This window comes from Eutrigla gurnardus, assembly GCF_963514095.1.
Source record: "Eutrigla gurnardus genome assembly, chromosome: 13".
NCBI lineage: Eukaryota > Metazoa > Chordata > Actinopteri > Perciformes > Triglidae > Eutrigla > Eutrigla gurnardus.
Genome location: NC_139936.1, coordinates 10068877 through 10091867, shown reverse-complemented (window position 1 = coordinate 10091867; position 22991 = coordinate 10068877). Strand labels below are relative to the sequence as shown.

Sequence of the window (22991 nt, the reverse complement as noted above, 5' to 3'; positions counted from 1 at the left end):
AATTTTACATTACCGTACATCATGCTAATGTTAGGGGTGAGGGGATGGAACGAGCCCACAGAATAAAGGCAAAATAATGATGCATACTAACGTTTAATACATTTGACTGAGTCACCCATATCAAAAATAATTTTACACAGCAATCAACCTACAACAAATAGGACAGAATGTACACAGATTGAACACATTTTTTATAAATAAAAGATGTAAATAACAAAAACACAATTCCAAGCCTTATATTACTGCATTACTGTCGAGTCTAGTCGATTTTAAGTGCTAAAGTCTTGAAAACTAAAGGTGAAAAACAAAGCACTTTTGTTCACAAGGCACGTGTTTGATTACATTCAACAAAATGTTGATCAACATGTTCTATCTTTTAAACTATTCATAAAAATTGCGGAATCCATTTAGTGGATGCAGTTAGTGATAACAGTCAGGTAAGCTGTATTGTTTTATTGCTACGGAAATATCAGAAAAGTGCTGCTTTTTGCATTAAGAAGAGAGCTTGAAAGTTAAGATCCAATGTAAAATGTACAGTTTTGTGTAGCAAGAGCTGAGACAAAACCTTCACACAACAAGTCAAGAGTAAAAACACAACAACACACCTGCTATGTTATTGGAAATGTGTCTGTAAATGTCATTTATCAGGGCCATTGTGTTCTGACCAAGAAAGATGGATAAGAAGGAGGGCGCTATATGAAGAGACGAAACTGGATCACAATAAAAACAATCCAATATTAAACACACTTTCTACTCCTCCAGACATGAACTCTACAGTTCTTAATTTTCGTGGTTTCACTATTATGTGGTGTTACATCAACAGTGGTATGGCCATGTGTAACAAAGGATGAATCATAAATAAAAACTGAGAACAAAACCGGTTCAACTTAACTCTTAATTCACTCTTCAGAATATTGTGAATATGGATCTGCATTAAATATTATTTTTGATTATATGAAGGCTTGTGAGAGTTTCTCACTGACCTGCTAGTCCCACAAAGTACTTAAATTAAGTGTTTTCCAACAATTATTACAGGAACATTTTCACAAGATACGCAGGTGAGAGGATGTTTCATTCATATTCAATTAGAGTTTGTCATTGTTTATTCATGATACATATTTTCCTTCGCTTACTAGCACCACACTGGAATCTAATGCACACAGTGCTGCGACCATATGACTCATAATAACATCATCTGTCAGTGTTTCTGGGTACTTCTATAGAGTCCTCCAGTATTGTCTCTGTGCTGGTATCGACAACAGACTGTCGCCTCCTTGTGGAAAGACTACAGACCTGTAGGTCAGCTGGAGAGATCTGTCTCAGCTCCCTGCGATTCAAACGGACAGGTGTCCTCTCTAAACTTTCCCCCGAGAGAACCGCCCCTCTTTCAGTCCTCCCCAGGGACTGTGTGTGCAGGTGGCCATTTTCAGCCATTTTTGTCATTTTGCGTGTTTGGAGGTCCGAAGTTGAAGAGGGACGGGGAATTTGGTGTGCATGTTTCTTCATATGAGAATCATCGTTGTTTGTCTCTTTGTCTGTTTGCTCAGCGTGTATCTTCGTGTATGATGTTACAATATGTGTCCTTATCTGTACTTCTTCAGTGTGTGTCTGGGGTCCGTTTGCACTTGCGCTTATCTGCACATTGTGTTTTCGTCTGGGCTCCTGTGTGTGTGAGGGCTGATTGACGGGGTGTAAGGTGTCACTGAGAAGCTCTTTGAGTTTCTTTTTAAGCTGCCGACTAGAGCTTTTGTAGAAAAACAGCTCTTTCTCCAGATGCTGCAGTCTGTCTTCAATAGGCTGTGCCTCTCCTGAACCACCCTCTAAATAAATACACACACACACACACACACACACACAGGGAGGCAAAAGTAAATGAAACAGCAATGTTCACTCAATTTCTTTGCAGGCTGATCTATTTCACTCACCTTTAAGTTTCTGCAGCAATAACTGGATATTGTTTTGGTGATCGTGGTGCTGCTGGGTGAGGCTGCGGTCTGCGTCCAGGGCCAGGCGCTGCATGGCAACCTCCCTTTTCTTCAGCATCACCTCTTGCTCTCCAGCATGAATCTCCAGCTCTTCACAACGCAAACGCAAACGGTGCTCCGTCTCACGAAGACAGACGACCTGGAGGGATTGATAAAGGTGGGACGGAGAAACAGAGAAACACATATAATTCACCTGCAGAGGAGGAATTATGGACAGAGCAAAACAGTTGGGAGGGGGATCATCGTGCAGCACAGAAACCTCCTGGAGAGAAGTTGATATGGTTCATGATGGTATAAGACCAGAAAGATGATTGGCACCAGAGGAAGAATGAATAATATTTCAGCAAAGCTTCACCATGGAGCGCATGAAGGCTTTGCATGCAGAGCTGACCGTGCGTATATTCATATGTGGGCATGCATTTTATCTTGCCTTGTTGAAATATTTAACGAGCAGCTCCGAAGCTTCAGGTTGTGAGAACCCCTTCAGCTTCCTGATGACATCACAGTGTTGGGCGGGTTCAGCGCTCCGTGGCAGATGCGAAGAGGTGTCGGTAATCAACAACTTCTTCCGTTTGTCCTGAATGGAGAGGTTTTTAAAATCCAGAGCTGCATCTAGAGCTTCAATAGCTTCCTCCAGTTGAAGCAAGGAATGCTCCTCCTACACAAAGACACACACAAATCAAAGTGCAACAAATATAAAAGAGACACATGATGAACTATAAAACGCATCATGAAATAATGTCCTGTTCAATACATAGACCAGGTCTATCACAGCCACACAGAATGTTCACGTTTTTCAGCTGGTTCTCCAGAGTGTCTCTCCTCTTTTTAAGTGCGTCTCTCTCTGTCTCCAGTTCCTCCATGGTGAGTCCTCCAGACTGCATCACACTGCCGCTGCTCTGCAGCTGCTCCTCCAGAGATTCCAACTGCACCGACACACGCAGCAGGTCCTGACTCAGAGCCTGAGAAGCAATTGACAAAGAACATCTAGATCCCAGCAATAATACATGTTGCCCTAATCCATAACAGACCTTTGTTCAATCACAATAAAAACGTAATCACACAAGGGCCTCAACAGGTATACCGGCTGACCTGACTGGAGCGCAGCATCTTAACCTCCAGTTTGTTTTTCTGTTGCAGACATGCCTCTCTGCGCAGGAGAACCTCCTCTCTCCTCCTCAGCTCCTCCTCCAGCTCCTGCAGCTCTGCTCTCTTCTGAAACACTCGCTCCTCCTCCTCCTCCAGCCAAATACTGTCATGCAGCTATGGTGATGACAAGGAGGGTCGAGGAGTAAGAGGATGGTAAAAGGAGGAAAGGGTTAAGGAGAAGGGACGTGACAGACAGATTAGAAGGCAATGACAGATAGTAAGAAAGGTAGGATAGATGTATTCTGCAGCTATATTCAACAACAATATTTACCTTTCCCTTTAACTCTTGGTGATTGATTTTGCACACAGTCAACTCGTCTTGCCTTTGTTCCTAGAAACAAAAACATAAATCATATACTCAATAAGGAGTCAGTAATGATTTACCCATGCTGCGTGTTAGCTGTTGTAGTTTTGTATTTCCCAATGTCTAACTGAACTAAGATGATGTGAGTGGATGATTTGCATACTTTGCATACACCAAGGTTTAATCTGGACTGAGCAGGGTTAGTATTAGTTTAGTGAAACTGGTCTTAAAATTATAAAACCAGATCTACACTTAAACCCCAGTTAAAGCAAATTCAAGCCAAGTTGACTTGCTTAACTGACTGTGAGATGTCAGAAATAATCAAATATTTGTTAAAATAATCATAAATACAACTACTGTATGTTCAACCTTCAAGATTTACACAACACTGAACTGATCTCTTTTTCCAATGTGTCTGATGTTACTGGGTTGATCAATCTGTACAACTAACCTCCCTTTGGTCCAGTTCATTGTTGTCATTGGTCTCTCTCTGCTGCCTGAGGCTGCTCTGAAGCTGTGCTCTCTGCAGTCCCAGATGCTGCAGGCTGTGGTACACCTCGGCTCGGGCCTGCTGGCTCTGCATGGCGAGTCTTGCCAACACGCCAGCGCCATGTCTGTCCACTGCTTGGGTCTCCTTGTCTGTCAGGCAAACGCACACATTCAGAGATGCAAATATTGCTTGAAATTAGAGATAACACATATAAATACAATGTCAGAGGTTTTGAAACTATTACGTCATGATTCACTGGTGTTGTGCAGTTGTTGCCTAGCAATGCAGTACAAAAGCCCAGTTGAGCTACAGTAAAATAATAATTAGTCTCTCCATGGACAGCGTTATTTCCAAAACTGTAAATCCTTCATTTTTTTTCATGCTTTTGGTACTTCTCATGGTTCCCCATTTGCTTCTCAAGCCATCATTTTATGTTGATTAGTCACCACATACCAACTCTACCCATGCCTGGGCCCCAGACATGTTTTTGTTAATAAAAAATTACCATCATCTCTCAATGCTTCTCCAATATTTGGCAATCGCAGGTGAGGCATGCATCGTTGTCTGCAGAAATTTTCCAAATTATACATCAGGGTTTTACCAGACTAAAGTCCCTTGATAATAATGTGATTGTTATGGGTTATAACCATAGGTTGGTTATGTGTACATATTGCTACTATATCCTCAAAATAAAAGTTTGTCTTTCTCTCTGCTGCTGTGGTCATCCTCAAATTTCTAAATTCACTTAGAAGATGTCTCTGAAAGCTGCCGTGAGTTCTTATCAGTATTACAAGAATATTTTAACCAACGTTGACTAACACAATCAAATCCGCCCGACATTTCCATTGTTCTTGAATCGGTATACCAGGTTGATTATAACTACAAACCAACAGAGACAAGAACACAGGAATACATACTGGGTATTTATTTAAACACACCAGTTTTGTCCAGCTGTTTGATGAGCTCCTGTTTCATGCGCATGTTGACGGACAGATCTTGGATCCTCCTCTGAGTAACGCTGGCTCTTAGTCTCGCCTTCCTCACATGGCTTTGCTTGGCGTTGTTTTCCTTGGTCCCTGAGAAGACATAGCAACTGACAATATGAACAGCTTCTTGGATGTAAAATAAGTCGATGGTAAGTCAGAGAAGAGCTCTGAGACATAAAATCAAGCACCAAGAAAGAATAAAATGCTGAAAAGTCAAATACACAAAAACTATACCTGTGGCCCCCTGAGGCTGCTGTACTAATGGATTTCCATGAGATGTTTGGTCTAGTCCATAGTTCTTCTCTTTAAGAGCTGATTTCTTCTGCCAACTGGTCCATGTTCGGTTTAAAGAACGCCTGGAGTAATCGTCACAACTTTTGATTAGCGAGATCATTTTAGATTAATTGATATGCTAACGATATAACTTAAGAAAACTATAAGAAAACTGTTATATATTATTCATTTTTGTTAGAGCTTGGCATCATTAATGTCAGCTCCTTTCATCTTCTGTAATAGCAGTGTGAATCGCTGGTGGCTTGACAAAGTAAGAACCAGTAGGCTTGAATTATACAGGCTCTCACCTAAATCCAATTTTGCCCACAAAGATATCCTCCTCCTCTTCCTCCTCCTCCTCCTCCTCATTGTGTTTGCTCTCTGCCTGTTGTTTTATGAATGGGCAGTACACCTCATCCTTCTCCTCAATCTCAGCCAGCAGGAGATGACTGCGCATCTTAAAGGCTGCCATCACCCTCTCCAGTGAATACGCCGGGGGACTGGAGTGGATCTAAAAACACACACATGCATTCGGATAGATAAATCCAAAATCATGAAGCTATGGATTTAAACATTTGGTACAACAGAACAAAAGGTTAAAGTGCAACAGTTACAACCCACAAATAATTACACACACAGAACAACCTACCCTCCTTGGAGGTTTGTGTCCACAGTTGTGTCTGAGCAGAGGGACACTGTGGGGTCTCCAGTCTGGGTTAACAGAAGCCCCTGTTTCCACAGTTGCCCCTGAGGTTGCACCCCTTAAGGTCATGAGGTCACCACGAAGATGATTGATCAGGATCTGCTGGTCCACAAGTTGTTCAGTCTGAAAACATTCACACATAAATGTGCGCACAGAAGTTGTATTTGCAGATTCTACTGTATTTTGTACTGTATGTATGTGATGCACTCAGGACTCCTGTCCTCACCTGGAAACGAGTGCGTTCCTTTTCTTCCTCCAAGGCCTGAAGATGGCTTTTGCTCTCTTGGCGAAGTTTCTCTAATTCTTTTTTAACCTGTCTCAGATCTGCATCGTTCTGCTCTAATAGCTGTTCCTCTTTTGCGAGAGCTTCCTGAGAGAGACACAAGAGTTTTCTGTGGTTATTTCTTTTTACCTTGACGTATAGAGTTCAAAAGCCCTCTTTTTTATTTTCTTAAAGCCAAAATATTTTTATTGTGTTTTTTACAGCATGGATATCACAATGGACATTATAACTTGTAATCAGAGGGAACACATGTGAGACTAATAACATTAAGATGGCTTAATTCCAATCAGGTACTCCAGCATACACAGGGCACTGACTGCACTGGTACACCATCATGGAAAGTTGCCTTTATTAAGGTTATGTGACCTCGAACGTTTTTACTTGTTCTCATTACCTTGCACCTGTCGAGTTCTTCTCCGAGTGTTAATATGGTGACATGGTGGGGTTGATCTCTGCCCCCCACTGAGCAGTCATCCTCATCAGCTTGATGGGAGTGATTGACAGCCATCAGTCTTTCCTGCCAATCCTGCAGCCGCTGCCTGAATGAATGACTTAAGGTGGGATTGGGGACTTCTGCAAGCAGGGCAGCAGCTTCCTGTGCCAGGAGACGGTACGGCGTTGGCTCTTCTTTGTTCGCCTCCTTATATGGATCAGGCGTACTCATCTGACTGGGCTCTTTGAAGCTGCCCCCCTCTCCAGCTCCTTCACCTGTCCTCTCCCTCTCCATTTCTCTCTCTTTCTCTTTCAAGAGCTCTCTCAGTGTCTTCACTTCGTACTCGAGCTCACCCAGCCGAGCCTCACCGGGGTCCCAGGTTGTAGGAGAGGTTTTAACCTCTGCATGAGTAGATAGAGCTCCGGGATGGTTACGAATGTGACGAGCCTTGGATGCAAACTGCAGGACGCTCAGAGTCTCAGCTACGCTGTGGTGAGACGGGCTCACGCAAGCCACCATCAGCGTATGGGCGGTGCCTCCCAACGAATCACGGAGAAGACGGGTGATCTTGGCATCACGGTACGGTATGTGTGCACTGCTGCAGTTATTGCCACGGCGATGTCGACCAGGATCAGAGAGGGCACGGATGACATTGCCCAGGGCAAGCAGGCCTGTGTTTATATGCACAGACTCTTTGATTCGTGTCCCAGTGTTTCCAGTTTTTCCAGCACGCTCCGAGCCCGCTAGGTCCACCAGACAGAGTTTGGAAGAGCGGACGGATTTTGAGGAGGAGTTGATGCTGGGGCCACACTGGATAAGCTGGAGGGTGAGGATGGCATGAGAGCGACTGGAGTGCTCGTTCATTCCTGTAGTGCCAGTGTGGCGCAGGGAGTTGCCTGCCTCTAGAACACTTAGCAGCTCCTCTGCTGAGGTGACAACCATCTCTTTTGCTCCCACCACCACTGAAAACACAAACAAAACCACACAGGGATATTTATTTTTATGAAAAGCATTTACACCTATTTGGCATATTACATTGCCTAGTGACCATTTATCCAATGTACAAAGTGTCCAAAATATCAATGACCTGTGTTTCCCCTCTCATCCTCCCTAATGTGAAGCTCTTTATGAATGGTGTGCAGCTCCAGCAGGTCTCGCAGTTCCTCCATGTACAGCTCCATATATGAGACCCGCACTGTGGCATCCACACCTTCACCGCTCTTCTTCTTCTTCTCTCCAAGCAACATGAACACATCCTGGGCCACGCAGTCAATAATTCCACCCTCTTCATCTGGGAGACACACACACACACACACACACACACACACACACACACACACACACACACACACACACACACACACACACACACACACACACACGTATATCAACGTATAATAGAAACTTATACAATATTCTTCCAAGATCCAAGTTGAAAATGTAGCTCCCACCTGCCATTTTCCCAAATAGTGTAACTGGATATTTGAAAGCTCATTTTGGGATGAAAACTGCCACCTGTGTTCTGTGCGACTTACCCCCGTTTCCTCCTCCGAGCGTGTATGTCTTCCCAGAACCCGTTTGTCCATAACAGAAGACGGTGGCGTTGTAGCCGTCGACCAGCGACTCCACCAGGGGCTGGACGCAGGACTCGTACAGCTCATCCTGGCTGGCCGTCGGTCCAAACGCGTTGTCGAAGGAGAAGAGTCGGTCTGAGCCGAGCATCACCTGTGCGGAGTCCGGCAGCACCCGCACGCACACCTGGTGGTTGTGGAGGACTTCTTTGGGAAGCAGGGGCCGGATACGGAGCGCCACCCGGACACACACCTCGCTCATGACGGTGAAGTGTCCTGGCAATTGCTATCGCTAATTAGTGGTGGTCCAACTTTTTAAAAACTTGCTGTATATGAAATTAACACGCGCAAATGAGCTAATATATCAAAAACAAACCGTCTGACGTTAGTTGTTGACTTGGTCCCATCTCCCGTTTGTTGCCGCCGCTCCTCGGTTGCCCGGGAAACCGCCCGGCGCCTGCGTGCTGCAGCAGCAGTCGAGGAAAGCAAAGGGAGGCGTTCAAGAGCCTTGATGGAGGGCGGACCGAATAGGTGAAGGAAATAGCGCCACCCTCGGACGTTATGTATATAAAACAAACCAAACTTTTGATCAGAGGATCATGAAAAAAAGTCAATTAAAAACAAAATGGCATTAAGAAATTATGTAGAAACAAAATTAAAGAAAATATTAAAGATGTATTTATTAATATATATTTTAGAATGAGTTATGTTTTTGATATTGAGCATTTGACATTGAATTCCCATGTTTATTTTCCTAATTTACAGGTGTATTCTTTCAAAAACATATGGAGGCCAGTGCTTCTTCCTCTGCCTTCCTCTCTGCTTCCACTTCCTCCACCCAAATACTAGATGCCTTAACACCATTTGAGCCAAGAATATATATTTTTTAAATCTAATATTTTTGAGTTATTCCTTTTTTTCTTTCATTACTTTGAAATGATCTATTTGGGATTATTCAAAACATAAATTTCTTCAAAATGAGAAATACTTCATGCAGATATCATGCTTTATGGTAAGCCGTATATGATGTGAAATATGCATCGTTTGCAATCCTTTCAATAAGTAACTCACAATATCTAATTAAAATATTTTATTTTCTCTATTGGCTGAGTGTTCACATTTTCAAGCTGCTGCAGATAAACTCTTCATTACCGGCGAAACGTTTGGTAGAAAATGCTCCACGTCAACAATAGAAAACATTTAGGTGACTGCTAATGGAGTACAGCATTACTATCTGCTCAGACCAGCACGTTACATTAAAGCTTGACACAGGTTTTTTCATTACAGCTACAGAGAGGCCCATTTGTACATACTGCATATCTGGCACGGGGACATACCTGGCTTCATCCCAGGGAAACGGCATCGATGCCAAGGCTGCACGCTGAGAAGTGCAGTCTACTGTATGTAAGGTTGCCAGCTTGTCAGTAGTAAATACAGCGTGTGTGGTGTATGGGAATGTGAGCCATCTCTGTGTGGTGCTGCTTGGCATAAGGCCACAGGTAGAAGTCGATGACCGTGGAGTTGATGTTGCAAGTCTGTCCTTCTCTCTCCTGCACCAGCTCACGTAGGCGGTCTTTGATCAGCTCTACAGACCAAATCGAACAACCTCGGATCTCGACTTCTCTCCTGTCCCCTGAACTCAGCAGCTCACCTGGGCGAAAAAAGCAACCAGAGAGTTAATTCCTTACTATTTCTAAATGATTCATTTCTTTATGACCAGAGACGCACATACGCTCCTGTCTCACCATTGTTCAGCGCCTGCATCAGTGCGTCAGAGTAGACTACCGGGACCCGGTAGTCTGCGAACATGGTGAGCCAGTCCATGTCAATGAGGTCACCCTCTCCTCTGGCCTCCATGACACCCCAGAAATCTGCCACCAGTATCTGGGCTCGCTTGTAGAACGAGATTCTCTTCCCCTGAAACACAAGGGCAGCTCTTCACTCTGCTTATACTGTATGTGCTGTTCGATCCATTGCTATAAGAAATATTTTATGCCAGGGCCCCCTTGAAAAGGAGATTATTAAATACAAGTAAATTAATAAATAAAATCATGGCAACAATGCATGTGCAAAGACTCCTTCACTGTCTGTATAATATGAAGGGAGCATCATTGCCACACTGCCTTTGGCCAGGAGATGGAACTCTCACATCACTCCAAATGCATTATTTCAGATCACATCACACTTCCTATATGCTTTCAAGATTTTTAATACATATTCTATATATTTTTTTAAATACTATGAATTCAAAGTGTCTACACAGTTGTACTGTACATACAATGAATGAAAAGTAAGCCATGGCAACCACTTCAAAAGACAAAACACCTCAGAGCTATTCTGATATGCTTGCTGATTATTTCAGTATTTCAGATGTAGTTAATGTTTTAATCATATGCTTTACTCTATTGGTCTCTCTAAAAACGATCTACTGTGGTTTAATTCATACCTTCATAATAGACGCCAATGTGTTACCTTTAATGGAAGTCAATCCAACTTCTTAACTGTTGAGAAAGGGGTCCCGCAAGGTTCGTCTTTGGGACCACTCCTTTTCTCTATTTTTATAAATTACCTCCCTAATATCTGTTCTGACTGTCGAACACAATTATATGCCGATGACGCAGTGCTATATACATCTAGTACCAATAAGTCAGAAATTGAAAGATCCCTTCAATCAGACCTTACCCTTGTTCAGAAATGGCTTTTATGTAACAAACTAATTTTAAATAAAAATAAATCATGCAGTATGTTATTTGGTACCAGACAAGGCCTTGGTAACTCTGTTGATTTGACTTTATCATTTAATGAAGAATCACCACTGAAACAAGTAGTAAGCTTTAAATATCTTGGTGTTTGGCTCGACCCAACTCTTTCATTTAAGCAGCATATTGAGACGATTTCTAAAACACTCAGCTGTAATCTTGCTATTCTTTAGCGTCATATAAACTGTTTCACCTTTCAGATGAGAAAAAGAATTGTCTCTCAACTATTACTTCCAATATTGGATTATGCTGATATTGTATATCAGAATACATTTGAGGTACATCTTAAATCCCTCAATGTAATTTATAATAGTCTTTGCAGATTTATTTTAAGGTGTCCATATCTAACTCACCACTGTTCTATGTACCAAACACTAAACTGGTTATCCCCCCATGCTCGAAGATGCTACCACTGGTTCCAGTTCATCTTTAAATGCATCCATTTCAACTACCCTTCTTATTTAAAACAATCCCTGTTACCATGCACACCCTCATACTCACTAAGACATATTCAGCAACCCTTTTCTTTATCCCAAGAACCAACAAAGAAATTGGGAGACGTTCATTTAAATTTAAAGCTCCTTCTGACTGGAACACTCTGCCTAGTGCCATAAGAACTATTAGCTCATTTCGTCTATTTAAAAATACACTTTTGCCCTTCCGTATAAAACCATGTACCTGTTACTAGTGTATTGTGTCACAATGCCATGAAATGATATGTCATGCAGTAGTGTTGATCGTCTGTACTGATGTGTGTTGTGTGGTAGGTGGTTGTATATGTCATGTCAATTGAAAATTGTCATAACTGCAGCAGGTGGGGATGGAGGGGTTTTGGGATTGGTGTCTGGATAGGTGGATTGATGAGAGCCTCTATGTATCTATGTATTTATGTATGTTATGTCTGTTGCTGTAACAATGTCTTGTCTTGTATTGTATGTTGGACCCCCTTGAAAACGAGATGACTGTTCATCTCAAGGGGTTATCCATGAATAAACTTCAAATCATTGTCATGTCAAAATTTCACGGTTGCTTTATGGGAATTTCTTTTCAGCCAATCATGACTTTATTCACCAATTATCAAACATGAAATATCCCACAACTTTATCCCCATCTAACGCTAACCTCATATGTAGCTTCGTCCCTGTAGGAAGGGATCTTCTCCACGATGAGTTCCACCATCTTCCGGGCGTCGTTCCCGACTCGGCTGATAAAACTCCGGAAGCTTCCTCCGTGCTCCTGCAGCACACGGCCTCCCTCGGTGAGCACCTTGTTAGAAAGATCCAGTATGTGAGGTGTTACAATGATTATATAATTAGTATAACCATTCTAGTGAATAGGAGGTTAAGGAGCTGCGTACTGTCAAATTCCACTTCTCATGAGGGGAACGCAGTTCAGCAAATAATGGAACACCAATAGACAGAATAATTGAGCTTTAAACATTTTTTTTTTATTAAAACACATTAATAAAATCTAATCAGCCAAGGAACATGGTGTGTAAGGTTGAGCTTCATGTATTATTTTCACTTTGTAAATCACACGTGCGACTCTACACACAAATATACACATACAAATACATAATGTACTATGTAAAGATGTAATAATCCTCTTCTCTGTGTACCTTCTTTGTTCAGCCATTTGACTAGAGACTGGAAATTACAACTTGTTTCTCACCAGATCCGTTTGTATTTCAACTGAAAAACCCTGCTTTGTGCTACATCAGTGCCAAGAACGCCGTCTTGATGGTTTCATGCAGAAGTCAGCTTTGCATAATATAATATAACATATGGGACTTTAACATGATAATGTTACAACCTGGTGGCGCTCCTGAAGCATGGGCATGGGTGTGTCATTGTCTGACCGAAGGACGTGTCCCAACTCTTCCACACTCATCTGAGAGAAGTACTTTGGATCAGTGATGGGTATACCTGTTGACAGTGGCAGAGAAAGTATGCAGATCCTTTACTTAAGTATCAGCCTAAAAATGATTCACATTACAAGTAAAAGTCCTGAATTTAAAAATCTGCAATCTACAAAAGTAATATCAGCTAAATGTACTTAAAATAACTAAAGTAAAATGACCTATCATGCATAATGACTGTCTTGTATGATAATAATATATTCTATTATTCAGTTTTTATCATCAAATAATCATTTTAATGTTGTAGTTCTGGATACTTTATATACTATTAGGTAGATTATAGTATTTTATCATATCATATAAGCATAGCATTATGTTTTTTAATGTAATATCAGCAAAGTGAAGCAAACAATGTATTTCAATTGTGTACTTGAGTGATTGTGCTTAGTTACTTTCCACCACTGCCTGTGGTGTGGAGGAGCAACTAGATGGATTTTAATCTAGAGGAACTATAGTAGAGAACAAGAACACTCACTACTACTAAGTTATGGCTTCTATATTAACACAGAATATATACTCTGCAGCATCCAATTCTCGCAAGAGGCTCAAAAGACATAATTTGTTCTGATCTCATGCTGTCAACCCTTGAGATTTACACTCTGGAGCCAAAGCTACCTGAGCTTTTCTGAGAGAAGCTCTTGTAATTACACAAGGCCACGGCGACTACACATTGAGTGCTCTATTCCATATGAGGCATAATTGATTCATATCCGGAGTCATTCACGCTAATTGTGAACAATGCACAGGCACATGTAGAGCTCCAAGCAATTTCCCAGCAGCCCAAGTTCAAGTAAAGGGTACATACACTATAATTGATAATAGCAGCGCACAACAAAAGCACACAGGGAACAAAAAGCAGCATAGAAAAGGGGCTGATTATACATCTTTCTCTCCAGAGATGAAGCTGCTAACAAAGAGGTGAATCAATCTATAAAAAAAAGGCAATGATGTGATGTAACAGCAACAGCATGTTGTTATCTTTTCTTCATAATTGGGCCATTTTTATCACCCACGTTTTTTTTTGTTTTTTTAACTACAATCTGGTTTATTTTCGGAGCAGTTAGATGAATCCTGCAGCAAGTCACAGCTATAATGCATCACTTCAACTGTCCAACTAAGAGAGTCCGCTGTGTGCAATCTAAATCAGTTCACTATGACGTAAAACAAAACATGCTATTTTTAACCTAATAAAACATGTTGTTGTAACATTATTTAATGGCGTTCTCACCTTCCTCCATGGCCCTGGTGATGGCAGCACACAGAGTCATGTAGCCCGTGAACGTGCTCCCTTTATAGGTCACCTCACACTGTTGAGTTTTTTTCCTCTGGCCAAAAGGAGAAGTTCATGGTGTCCACGACAAACACCCAGTTCAAGGCCTGCAATGTTGGAAAACACACATTATCAAGAGAGCAGGAGAAAGACTGGGACTTCTACCAAAATGCTAAAAACTGGCAAATGTTACAAAAAAACAGTGTCTTGTAATCAAATCAATCAATAAAAATTGTATCCATGTACACTAATTGAGTATAAAGAGCTCACTTTTTTTACTTACACATATTTGTTTTATGTTAACTGTCAGAAGCAACAAAGATGTTGTATCAAAGGCTTGAAATTCAAACTACATTAGACAACAGCACATCTCAAGCCATCTGAGATGTCACTCGTGTCCATATTATGAGTATATTGAAGATATGAGTTCTGGGACCTCATTTAATTAATTTCTATATTTTACTGGAATTTATGTGATGCCTCTCAACAACTTGGGCCATAGAATCCTTTCCATCTGTCAACTGAACAATCTAGTATTGCTGCTGTTGCCCCCGAACAACATATTTTGTAACATGTGACATGTAATTCACTTCTCATGTACACTAATAATCTACTTCTCTGGGTGGCCCCAGCCGGTGATAGACTCCCCTGGTCAGAGGTGGGTGCTGGAGCTAATGGATTCGCCTTCTTCCAGCCACTCGCTGTCAGGTCGTCACTGTGTTGGAGGTTGTAGAGCATCTCCGCCACCTTCTGCACTCCGTCCTCCTCCACAGACACATCCCGACTTCGCTCTGCTATGAACTGCCCAGACTCTCGTGGAAACAGAGGTGGCTCCATAATGGAAATGGCACTACTGCATGGAGAAGAAACACACCTGACGGGACATGTGTAGGCCCCAGGATATATACGTATTATTACTAACAAGTATTAAAATACATTCCCCAGCAGTCCCTACATGCATCTAAGGAAATTACCATGAAAATAATGTCCTGTGTCATTCCGCTTCTGTGCATCATTAAAAGTGTTACATAGGCAGACTGTGATTTCCCGGTCCGCACTCATTCTACTCTAACCACACCTTGAGCTTGCAAGGTGTTTGTTCTGCATCTAATCAGACACGTTACAGACTTCAGGAGCAGCTTCATGCATGGGTGAGTGCAGGGGGGAGATGAGAATGCCAGTTTCGTTTAGTCAAACACTAGACATCTCTGGAGAAGTGTTATTTTAAAGATAATCTCCCTGATTAATTACATCAGTCACAATTAAAAGACTCATCAAGACGGCAGAGATGCAATGAAGGGAAACATGTTTTTTTGTTGTTTTATTAAAGAGTAAAGAGAAGATCATCACATCTCATGCATGCGCTGTATTAATGAGAAGTAGAGTGCACAAAAACATTAAGGCCCCGCACACAGGACCATCTCTGACCAACCCCATTATTAAAACCAAAAGAACTAAATTACATCCTTCTCCGTCGACCTCTAAAAGCTCCTGCTGACTGAAGTGTCCAACGGCTCTGTGCTAATGATATGTTCCCGATCCGGCTGATAATGGGATAGTCGGACGGAATGAAATTCATTTTCACTGCTATTCTTGAATGCTAGTCAGATGATTTACTCTCCTCCACCAGTTATAATTTCGTTAACGAAAACTATGACAAATATTTTGTCAAAAGCATTTTTTCTATGACTAAGATGAGACGATGACGAGCTAAAAATAAATCCTTGATGATAGCCCATAGGAAAAGAATGAGACAACAGATTCAACATAGGCCAAGTTATGGACCGGCAGCTTAAAGCAGACGCATGGGGGCGGCAGTGCTAAAATGTGACTAAAAGTATTGACTAAAAGTTGACTAAAATGTTTTTACTTTTCGTCGACTAAAACTAGACTAAAACTATGAAGGTAAACAATGACTAAAATGTGACTAAAACTAATAAGCATTTTCGTCTAAAGACTAAGACTAAATCTAAAATAGCTGCCAAAATTAACACTGTCTTACACGATGTCTTCACATGGAAGGGAAGATTAAAGGGATAGTTCAGAATTTTGGACATAAGACCTATTTTCCAAGTGAGCCGGTGTGTTCGAGACGTCTGGAGACGTTTTCAAGAAATTTCATTCAGTTCTTCTAGTTGCCGAGTTTGCTTATGCTATGGCTAGCGCAAGTCAATCGTTCTTAGCTAGCATGGTATTAAAAACACTCATATCGACTCCACAGTGCACCCGAGGCAAATCCATTGTAACGGCAGACTATCGATGTACATATGTGTTGATAGAATGTTTGAAATAAAACCAACCTTGCATTTTTAAGGATTTATGTCTGTGAGAGAGAGAGAGGAGCACGGAGAGGAGAATGGCTGCTGCAACCGTCACCACGCCGCAACTTGTGGACAAACCAGGGGCGCGAAGTGTGATATGGCCACAAATGCGCAAGGCGAGGCAGTTAACGCCGATGCACCACTGTGTAATCGGTGTTTTAAAACATGCATGGCGAATGGAAACACCTCTGACTTAGCCAAACACTTAAAGGACAAGCACCCAGACCTGCACAATGAGCTCAGGGAACGACAGGTCATTTACTCAGGAAAAAAAGCCACATTCAGTGCTAAAAGCAAGCGCCACCCCCCTTCACGCTTAACAAAAGTAGCTCTGGAAGAAAAAAATAGAGCTGGTTTATTTATATTATTATATTATATTATTTTATTTATATTTTCACAGTGATTTTTAAACTTTTTGCCATACATGTAGCCATGCAGATTTACAATAAATCTGAAGTGGTCCCTTATTTTTTTTCCCAGTGCTGTAAAACGCATACATGCATTATTTTAAAATCGTGTGCATTAGAAAAGCTTGTCTTTGTGGTATTTCATTTTATTTACTGATTAATATGTTATTGTTTTCTATTAAAATAAAGTCAGTAATGACATTATTTGCATTCTCTGTTTATTTGAAAAAGTATCGAAAAGTACCGAAATACCATGTTGGTACCGGTACCAAAATGTTGGTATCGTGACAACACTACATAAAATACTGCACCTCAGTAAAACAGCAGTAAAATGACAATCACCGAGTACACACAATAAAGTGTCTCCTAGCAACCTCACTCCATTCTTTTTTTCCTTCAGTGAAGTCCATTCCGATGACATGTGACTTCAAAGAATGAAAGTGGCTTAGATTCCGTGACATCACGGAATGAAAGTGGCTTTGATCCTGTGACATCACAGAATGAAAGTGGCTTTGAGGTTATAAAGCTCTGCTCTCTGAGCTAAAATCAGTGAGAAACTGTATGTTTGTGTTACGTATGGTCTGATTTACCGGTAACTCTACTACACAAAGATCCAGTCGACAATTTCAATCTGCTCCAGTCCACTACAACCAGGGCTATGTTCAGAAGGATTTTCCAAATAAACAGGGGGAGAGTTGGTTGCAGTCTTGGGGATTTTCCAGCATCCCTGTCTGAAGGCCATCATCCCTCTCTGGAGGCCAGCCATCAGATGTTCACGAACACCAAATCAAAGCTGTTTATCAAAGAAGCTGAACTCCTGGAGAGCAACAGAGCGTGGCAGAAAAGATGCAGTGCTCTGGAAGACCAGTTAAGGGAGGGGATGACGGAGAAATTCCACTTGCGGATTGAAGTCCAAATGATGAAGAATGAGAAAAGGAAACATGAGGACATGTTCAGAAGGGAGCTGTCCAAGCACAAAGAATTGGAGGAAAACAATAAAGAGCTGGGCATGAGACAACACCGCTTCGACAAAGAACTACACCTGATTAAGAAAGAAATCATCCAGATGGAGTATGAGGACAAGCTCAAAAAGGATCTGGCAGAGAAAGTCCAAAGCCAGGAAACCAAATATGAAACTTTGGAGAGAATCCACATGGCTCTGGACGCAAAGTTCAGAAAGAAGCAGGCCAAGAACAAGGAGTTGGAGTCAAAGCTACAAGAGGTGGAGGAAGAGAACAAAAACCTGCTCTATCATCAACAGAGGTGGGACACAAAGATCAACCTGATTGAGAAAGAAATCATCCAGATGGAGTATGAGGACAAGCTCAAAAAGGATCTGGCAGAGAAAGTCCAAAGCCAGGAAACCAAATATGGAGCTTTGGAGAGAATCTACATGGCTCTGGTCGCAAAGTTCAGAAAGAAGCAGGCCAAGAACAAGGAGTTGGACGAAGAGAACAAACACCTGCTCCATCATCAACAGAGGTGGGACACACAGATCAACCTGATTGAGAAAAAATTCCACCAGATGGAGGATGAGAAGAAAAAGTTAAAAAATGAACTGACAGAGCTGCAGAAGACGAAGGATGAGATGCACAAGAAGGAGGAGGAGAAAAATCGGGAGAGAGAAAGGCTGGTTTAGCTGGATGCACCGAAAGAAATGGGTTGGCATCCTGCAGGTGGAGGAGGCTGCTAGTTGTTCAGATCAGGTTGGACAACAGTAGCTCCTCCCTTAACCTCTCCACCCTTCCTCCCTGCTCGTCTATCTCCCCTTCCTTCTATTCATGCCTTCTCCATCTCCATCTCCGTCACCACCCTCCATCTCCCTCATCTCCATCTACCTCACCTCCAACCTCACCTCCATCCACCTCAGCTCCATCTACCCCAACTCCAATAACTCCACCTGTCCCTCTGTGTGGAGTTAGGGTTTTTCGCCTGGCGCTCAGGTTTCCCTTTAATGAAAAAAAAAAATACACATTTGCTATAAGGGTTTTTCGCCTGGTGCTCAGGTTTCCCTTTAATGAACAAAAAAATACACATTTGCTATAAGGGTTTTTCGCCTGGTGCTCAGGTTTCCCTTTAATGAACAAAAAATACACATTTGCTATAAGGGTTTTTCGCCTGGTGCTCAGGTTTCCCTTTATATGTATATATATACAGTATATATTAACTCAAAATATGTGAAAAATAACTATCATTAATATAATTCACATTCCAGGAGGGACAAATGAGCCCATACAGTTCAGCTGGCACCGGCTTGGAAAAGATTGAAAAAGATAATTATTTCCAGAAGCTCGATTCCAGAGCTTGTTGTGTACGAGGGTTGGGCTGCAGAAACATTCACACAAGAGGCGATATGGCTCCCCACCATGTCGTGTTTCAATGGGACAAAGCGTCCTGCGTGAACCTGCTCGGCAGGGAGGAGCCCTGCAGCTGGGGAATTGGGTTTCTCTCCTACCCTGCTTGCTGTGCATGTCCTCCTGTTTCCCCTCGGAGCCACAGAGGGAAAGTGAAGACGATTAATGATAATTAACAATAATCAATAATAATTAACAATATTATCCTCTCCGGGAACCATCACCTTACCGTGGTGGAGAGGTTTGTGCGTCCTTATGACCCTGAGGGCTGTGTTGCCTGTGTGCTTTTGGTAAGGTTTCCCATGCCAAATTGGTCTAGCCCGGGCCCCCGTCTGGAGCCAGGTCCATCACCTCCTTCACCTCCCCCTCCATTTACAGTCAAAGAGCTGATACGCAGGTGGTTAAAAACATTTTTTTGCCCACTTCATGTTGACTTTAGGCGGTGGGTCTAAGATTATTTTTTCCAGCTAGAGCTCCGTTCAAGCCTTTTATTATTTTATACAGACAGTGTGGAAACAGGGAGAGAGGGAGAAGACATTTCGGGAAACTGATCCCGGGCCGGGAGTCAAACATCGCCGCGTCGAGGTCGTTGAGCCTCTGTACATGGGACGGCTGCCCTAACCACTGTGCCACCGGCTGCCCCGTAAGAGGCTCTTCTTTGTACATCGTCACCTGGGCTATCTAGGAAAAAATATTTAATGCGTGTACGCCCAACCTAAAGGGGCTGTTACTCAGAAAAAAGGCATAAAATCAGTTACAATTCATGTCGCCATTAGGTGGCGCCTTGACTGTGAGTTAATATTCCAGTGCAGACGTATTCAGGATGGGACTCTTATCAAGTATTCATTTTTTGGAGCAAGTTATAACAGCTTTGATGCCTTTGGCGAAGGTTCAAAATAGTGCAGTCATGGCGTCGACCTGGCCACGCCCCTTAATATCCTGGACACCTTTTTGTCCTTAAGGCCTTTCCAACCATATATCCAATTTTGGTATCAATCGGTTCAACGGTATAGTTCAACATAGATCAAGTCCAACCCCTGTGAATGGCCAAAAAGGCCAAAAATGGAAATTTTTTGAATTTTTTGGAAGCGCCCCAGATTGTTAGATCCTGATGAAAATGTACATGTATGTTCTTTGAATCGGGCTGCATGATGGTGTAGTGGGTAGCACTCTCGCCTCACAACAAGAGGGTCCCGGGTTTGATTCCCGGGTCGGGCCTGGGTTCCTTCTGTGTGGAGTTTGCATGTTCTCCCCGTGTAAGCGTGGGTTCTCTCCGGGTTCTCCGGCTTCCTCCCACAGTCCAAAGACATGCAGGATGGGGATAGGTTCATTGATGACTCTAAATTGCCGGTAGGTGTGAATGTGAGTGTGAATGGTTGTCTGTTTCTACATGTTGGCCCTGTCCAGGGTGTAACCCTGCCTTCGCCCAATGACAGCTGGGATCGGCTCCAGCCCCCCCGCGACCCTGAATACAGGACAGTGTTAATTTTGTTAACGAATACTATGACGAAATATGTTCGCCAAAAGCATTTTTTCTATGACTAAGACGAGAGGATGACGAGCAAAAAATAGATCCTTAATGATAAAAACTATGACGAGATGTCTGCTTCGTTTTCGTTAACGAGACGGGACTAAAATGTTAATGGTGTGTTCTAAGGACATTAAAAAAAAAAACATGCGTTTTTTTCCCCTCTTAAACTAGAGAAACGGGGCTAAACAACGGTACCCTGCTTGGCCATGTGAGCGATTTATTTCTGACAACAAAACGAATGCGTAAAGTTGTAAAGATGTGACTAGATGTCTCCTCGTCTTCTCCATGGCGCATTTCTCCGTTTTGTTTATGTATATCGATCATTATTTTTATCCGCCATCTAGCTAGTGACGTATAGAGTTAAGTTTATGCATCGGACGCTCGTAGTGGCTCCCGTAGCGGCTTTTACAGCCAATCGGAAAGCCTGATTTACGCTTGGCCTTGAGTTGTTGTGTCTGCCCAAACGGGAGACACGGAGGAGTTCACAGCAGAGCAAATGACGGTCAAAGAGTACACTATATACACACATATTTAGGGCAGGGAGTGGAAAGGACCATTCCTGGCAACAAAACCGCCCATGGACACTACCCAAAATAATATCCATATTTCATAGACAGAAGCAGCTAGAAGCTTGATGGAATGGAATTGTCCAGTTGTAATAGCTCGCCAAATGCAGCCCATAGGAAAAGAATGAGACAACAGATTCAACATAGGCCAAGTTATGGACCGGCAGCTTAAAGCAGATGCATGGGGGCGGCAGTGCTAAAATGTGACTAAAAGTTGACTAAAATGTTTTTACTTTTCGTCGACTAAAACTAGACTAAAACTATGAAGGTAAACAATGACTAAAATGTGACTAAAACTAATAAGCATTTTCGTCTAAAGACTAAGGGCCCTAGTTTCGTGGCGCAGCGCAGGGCGGCGCAGGGTGGCGGAGCCGGCGCAATGCAAGTTTCGACCAGCGCAGCCTTGCGCACCGTCAGTTTGGCAGTTTGGTGGATCGCCTGCGCCAAGATGGGTGTGGCGGCGCAGCAGGGGGACACTGCATGAAAAGTCGGATTTTCGTCCCTGTAAACGCCCGAAAATCTCCCTAATTTTCGGGAGTTAACGACAATTTACAGGCTGCGAACGGCGCGTTCGTCTGTGCCGAAAATTGTCGGAAACGAACCACAGCGAAGGCTCTAATTAGCATTTGAATAGCAGCGAAACCGCGCCTGGCCAGAGATGGCTTGAATATCCTCACTCAGGATTGGATGAAACCACTAGTTTTAAACAAGTATAATCGCTCGTGATTGGTTGGCAGATCTGGTCATTATAAATGTAAAGCCAACCCACGTTGGCAGATCTGTCACTATTGGTCAACCTGATGAGTCATTATAAATGTAAACCCCACCCCCGTTGGCAGATGTGTTACTATTGGTCACACTGGGTCTTTTAAACAAGCAGTTAGCAGATCTATCAATATATATATATGAATGAATGAATTACTTTTATTATTGTGTCATGCATACTTTTGTATGCCCAGCCCACATGGGCTTACAAGACACCAACAAAAAAAAAGAAGAAAAAAAAAGAAAAATACATATATATATATATATATATATATATATATTAGGGCTGGGCACGTTAACGCGTTAATTTTGCGTTAACTATTGAATTCATTGTCGCCATTCATTTTCTTTCTCCCCTTAACGCGTCTGGGGCTCACTGGCTTTTATTTTGTAAAAGTCCATCGTGGGCGAGCATAGAATGTTGCTTAATGCTGCTGCGCTCACAGGAAACAATCAGAAAAAGAGAGAACGCGGGACATGGAGAAGGGTACGGACAGTTTTTACATGGTAATTTTAATTATAAAGTTCTTCCAGACGGCGCAGTCGACAAAGCCAAAGTAGCACTGCAACGCTAAATTGTCTTATCACCAAAGTTTAACGAGTCTGAAATACCACCTAAATGCAGCACAGACATGGCACATGATGCCGGCAAATCATTCAATGAAACAAGTGGTGCGAGGCTTCGACAGACTACGTTAGATGCAACGTGTGGTAGAAGAGAAGCTAACAGATGCGATCGCGAAGTAGATAGCTACAGCCTGCAGGCCGATTAGTGTCGTAGAAGACGTTGGTCTGAGAAACCTTCTCAGAATCGCAACAAATGACGTCGGGTATGCGATTCCCTCAAGACGCAAGATCACAAGAAAAATACATGAGTTGTATGAAAAGGAGAAAACGGCAAAGATGACAAGTTTACAACGTGC

At 42.4% G+C, this 22991-nt stretch overlaps 1 protein-coding gene and 1 pseudogene across 2 annotated transcripts; both read right to left on the bottom strand.

Annotated features, from left to right (window-relative positions):
• Positions 1–106: 106 nt before the first annotated feature.
• Positions 107–8601, bottom strand: LOC311023844 (kinesin-like protein KIF27). Its single transcript, XM_084025930.1, is given in 16 exon segments — positions 107–1820; positions 1926–2124; positions 2416–2643; positions 2758–2764; positions 2766–2947; positions 3078–3248; positions 3406–3465; positions 3890–4077; positions 4867–5004; positions 5149–5270; positions 5496–5698; positions 5837–6013; positions 6117–6260; positions 6568–7568; positions 7694–7897; positions 8142–8601. Coding segments are annotated over 16 exon segments (3951 nt in total). The 5' UTR covers positions 8440–8601; the 3' UTR covers positions 107–1191.
• A 736-nt stretch (positions 8602–9337) lies between these two features.
• LOC311023712 (queuosine 5'-phosphate N-glycosylase/hydrolase-like) lies at positions 9338–15855 on the bottom strand (annotated as a pseudogene). Its single transcript, XR_014599314.1, has 7 exons — positions 14739–15855; positions 14408–14427; positions 14083–14231; positions 12749–12861; positions 12059–12202; positions 9923–10094; positions 9338–9828 (listed from the first exon to the last, which is right to left on the bottom strand). The product of XR_014599314.1 is annotated as a queuosine 5'-phosphate N-glycosylase/hydrolase-like (transcript).
• Positions 15856–22991: the final 7136 nt, after the last annotated feature.